A 4,864-nucleotide genomic window follows, 5' to 3' on the forward strand; every position below is an offset into this window, starting at 1 on the left:
CGGCACGGACGCGCGCACTGCCGACACCACGTGGCCGGACACGGCGAAGGCGCGCGCGGGGGAGGCGGGCAGGCACGGGCGCGTCTGCTCCTTGACCCCGCCGTTGCAGCTGCGTGAGCAGGCGGACCAGGGCCCCCAGGCGCCCCACACCCCAGGGATGGCACCGCCGCCGTCCTCGGGGCCGCCCTCCAGTGCCAGCCGCTGCGGGACCTGTGGAGACAGAGGCCGGTTAGGGAAGCAGGAGCCTGACTGAAGCCAGGAGCCCCAGGGCTGGCTTATCACCCTGGCTGGCAGGCGCAGGGGCGCTACTAGAACCGGAAGTAGCGGGCGTTCACCTTGCCGTCCCAGCACGTGGGAGGCTGAGGCAGGAGGATCGCTGCCAGTTGCAGGCCTGTCTGGGCTACAGTGAGACCAAGGCCCACCTCAACTGCATAGCGAGACCCTGCCTCAATAAAAAAAGCAAAAGAGCAAGTGACCAAAGTGACTATGATCTAGCTGGGGTTATCGTCATCTTTACAACTTGTCATAAAATAGAATTTTCATCAATATCTGTATCTATACAGATATGAAGAAGCCCGCAAAGGCAGAAGAGCCGAGGACTCACAAAGTCTCAGTGTCGCGCTACTTTGGGTGCTGTGGCGCTGAAGGCCAAGTCCCTCTTATTCTCCAACTCAGGCCAAAGATTGGACCTCTTTCTCTGCAGGGAAACTGAGACCTGTGTCCCTCTGTGGGAGAGACAGCCACACCAAGGTTTACAGCCAGGCTTCCTGCAGTCACATCACTGCCCACCACTTCCTAGCAGTATGCCTGGGACATTTCGGGGCCTGAGGCCACCACATTGGAGGGAGTCCCTGGTACCCACCTTTCCACGGGGAGTGAGAGTCTTAGGTGAGGTCATTAATGACACAGCAGAAAGCGTAGCACTGAACACTGGGCACTAAATGTCGTGGTTATGTTCCTGCTTCCATGGGAATCAGGAGAGGTGGAAAGTGTCATGAATGTGCAGGTTCTGTCGGGAGAGACTTCTTCACTTAACTGGCCTTTTCACAGAGAGCCACAGGCCCATGGGACACAGAGGTGCCCAGCACCAGCTGTGTGCCTGGTACTGAGCTAGGAGCTGAGCACAAAGGCCCCCCAGGAACTGGCAAGCCCTTGGGACTGCAGCAGGGCCCCCAAGACACAGCTGGGAGGGTCAGCTTGGGGGAGCCAGCCAGTCTCAGGAGGGCAGCGTGGACAGTCCTTGCTGTCATTCTTCAGGGACCGTTTCAGTGCCAGCTTTTGCAAAACCCAGGCGTCCTCACTGCAGTCCTGATCACTGTTAGTCTCACGTTACAGAAGGTAAACTGAGGCTCGGAGACATCGTGTGTCCTGGCACAGGCACGTGGCCACAGCAGGGTCTGCATCCAGCTGTCCCCTGCTCTGAATCCTGCACATCTGGTCCCTTTGCTCTTGTCCCAGGAGAGAGCTGCTCCTGCCGGTCCAGAGCCTCTGTTCCAGCGGCCATCCTGTCCAGGAGCCTGGGGAGTTCTGTGACTTTCCTTGCAATGTGTGTTTTCTCACTAAACCATGGACTTAGAGCGGCAGCACAGAAATGCCACTAGGTTATCTTCACTTTGTTTTTTTTAAATGTTGGCTTTGGGCAGCCCTGTGTGGCCCAAGAGCTCTGAGACCTTGATGTCACCTTTCTTGGAGGCTACTCCAGTGCCCAGAGTGGCCCTTTATCGCTTCAGCAAGGTTCTAGAAGGTTCGGCGAATGATCAGGGCAGGAGGGTGAGCCAGCCTGGGAGTCCAGGAAGCAAGTAGGTGTGTGTTGAAGGGATAAGGCCGCTGTGGGCTAAGGTTGTGGCAATCTCTCGCTGTCACTGGAAAGACGGTCTATGGGAGCTCCACAGAGAGAGGCAAAGTGAGGTCACAGGATACAGGGGTAGACTCAGCTGGAGATAGGGGCAGAGCGAGCACAAGCCAGATATGAATGTGTTCTGGGCCACTGCTGGTCGCCACAGCCCCTGAGGCTGCCATTCCCACCTTAGCCAGATCACATGAACTCAGTAGATCCAGTGGGCATCTTGGACAGAGGTGTATCTCTTCTAACAACAAGACAAGACGGGGGGGGGGGTGTATGGTGGTACACACCTGTAACCCCAGCACTGGTAGGCTGAGGCAGGAGGATCGCTACCAATTTGAGGCCAGTCTGGGTTACATAGTGAGTTCAAGGTCTACCTGGACTACATAGCAAGACCCAGTGTCAAAAAAAACAAAAAAGTAATAAAACAAATCAAGTATAATGGTCTTCTGTTTTCTGATCTACTCTTGATTAATACTAAGATAAATGGTGAGAGGCTGAGGGAAAATGGACGCATTCAGGTTACTTTAGTATTTGGTATAGGGTCTCACTATGCAACTCAGACTTGTAGGGAGCCTCCTGCTTTTCAAACTCCCCGGCGCTGAGATTACAGGTGTGCGCCAGCACGCCCAGACCGGGATGCTGGCTCAGCACGCCTTGGGGTCGGGGCCAGTGTGGCATGTGCTGCTGGGGATTGAATGCCAGTCTCTGTGCTTGCCTAAGCAGGCGCCTGGCCCGCTGAGCTCTCCCTGTCCCTTCTATTCAGGTCTTGATCTACAGTCTATACCTGAGTTTGTTGAGTGGGTTGCATGCTAGTGGCCCTTGCTAAAGATCTTTCCATGCACTAACTCCCAGAACTTGTGTGAGCATATTTGGGAAGAGGATCCTTTGAAATGTAAGTTAGGGATCTTGAGATGAGATCATCCTAGATTATATAGTGGTCCCTATATCATTTTTATTGTCTTTGTTTTTGTTCTTGTTGTTGCTTGGGACAGGGTCCCACTATGTAGTCTAGGCTGGCCTTGAACTTACTACAGAGCCTGGCTGGCCTCAAATTTGTGGTGATCCTTCTGCCTCAGACTGAGAACTGGGTTTAGACATATGCACCACCATGCTTGGCTCCTAACTGCTTATAAGACACAGACACTGAGAAGAAGGCAGTGTGCCCCCGTAGCAGAGCCTGCAGTGGTGTACCCACAAGCTGAGGAATGTCTGGAGCCACCAGAAGCTGAAAGAGGCAAGGAAAGACCCTCCTCCAGGAATCTGGAAGGATCCCAGCTCTGGTGATGTGTTGGTTTGAATGTCTGGCCTCCCAAATGGGGAATGTATCTCTGTTTTTTTAAACCACCAAGTTTGTGGTAGTTTGTTAAAAAAAAAAAAAAATAGAGCATGTTGGGTCTTTGGGCCATCGGAGGAAAGGGACAGGCACCAGGCAGTCACATTAGGGTCCATAGCAGCAGCACTGTGCAGAGAGCACCTGTGCTTACAGACCAGCGCCTAGGCAGAGGCAGCCCTGGTACCAGGTCACCCCGGAGCCCTTCATGCCCTCCAGGCTGCCCTGGCAGATTGCTGTTATTTGTTCCTTTCACAGAGTAGAAGCTGAGACCCCAGGAGCTGCAATTTGCCACAATTTCAAAGGCTCGTGGGAAGCACAGACATGGCTAAAGCTGAGCTCTCTAACCCTGATCCCGCAGGGTTATCTTTTACTGTTGTTCGGTTTTGTTTCCTGGAGCGTGTCATATCCCCATCTGTGCTACTGGTGCAGAGCTACAGGGTAAAAAACGAGGAGGAGAAAAGCCCTTCAATAGTCACTCTAGTGGAAGGATAACTGAGAAACACGAAGAAAGGGGGAAATATGTTTCTGGCACATTTGGGGATTCAAATTATCCTCCACGTCCTGATCTCCCAGTAACAGAGATAACCAAGACACCATCTGTAATATTTGGATTAGACATGCAGCTATACTAAAAACCCCACTTCCTAGAGCTAATCCCTCCCCTAATTTGGTTTCCTATTGCCAACTTGAGCAGGGTCCCTGGAGAAAGAGAACATGAAACCACATTCCATCCTATTCTATTCATAAGAATTCTCTAATTTATAGTTCAATTATGGTGAGTGATTTGGAATTCCAGCAGAGTCCCCATGGTGGGAATCCAACCGCAGACTCCAGAACCATATTTTTATAGTACACAGCCAGAAACAAAGGGGAAACAGGCAGCAAACCAGGGAGGGAGGGAGGGAGGGAGGAAGGAAGGAAGGAAGGAAGGAAGGAAGGAAGGAAGGAAGGAAATCAAAGGGAGAAAGAATCAATCAAAGGAAAAGCAAGGGAAGGAGGACTGGGATATTAACCTTCTGATTTAATCCAACCTAAGGCCTCCTAGTAACCTCCTCTCTCCTGTTTGTCATTAGTCGATGCATTTTTCTTTTTCTTTTTTCTTTTTTTTTTTTAGGCAAAAATCCAGGTAGGATCTTGCAACTTGCAAGTGTTTTGTGATAATAAATTCTTGAAATGTGGACTATCAGGCTGCCTCTTAGTCCATGTCAAACACCCAAGCAAAGAATAAATGATGAGACCCATCCCTGCAACTCAAGCTTTGTAGCCCAGACGTGTACTACCCGTCCCCGAGTCCTCACGTGACACATAGACACTGAAGCTGAGAACTTGAGGTGCTTCCCAAATGCCGCCTTAGCCTGCTGGTTTGCTTCTGTTGTGAAACATCCTATGAATCAGTAAGAAAAGGAAAACTCGGTACGAGACAGGAAGAAGGGTGTGAACAGGGGGTTCATAGGTGTCATGGGCTGAATGGGGGTGCTCCCCTAAATTCCAGTGCTGAAGTCCTAACCTGACATTCAGGGCCATCTGCAGGTGGGGCCTTTGGGAGGTTATGAGATTTAGATGGGACAGTGGGGGTCACACCCCAATGGAGGAAGCAGTGTCTTTTGAAAGAGAAATCCAAAATCCTTCCTTCCTCTCCCACCACTGTCTCTGTCTCTGTCTCTGTCTCTGTCTCTGTCTCTGTC

General features: G+C 51.6%; 1 protein-coding gene across 1 annotated transcript in view; it reads right to left on the reverse strand.

Annotated features, from left to right (window-relative positions):
- The window catches only part of Thsd4 (thrombospondin type 1 domain containing 4), a 563,475-nt gene that overhangs the window by 498,327 nt on the left and 60,284 nt on the right, over positions 1–4,864 (reverse strand). The window contains exon 3 of the mRNA XM_023712634.1: positions 7–210. Within this exon, the coding sequence (XP_023568402.1) occupies positions 7–210 (204 nt within the window). The remainder of the gene's footprint in view (positions 1–6; positions 211–4,864) is intronic.

The sequence above is a fragment of the Octodon degus genome, unplaced genomic scaffold, assembly GCF_000260255.1.
Source record: "Octodon degus isolate 3935 unplaced genomic scaffold, OctDeg1.0 scaffold00026, whole genome shotgun sequence".
Classification (NCBI taxonomy): Eukaryota; Metazoa; Chordata; class Mammalia; order Rodentia; family Octodontidae; genus Octodon; species Octodon degus.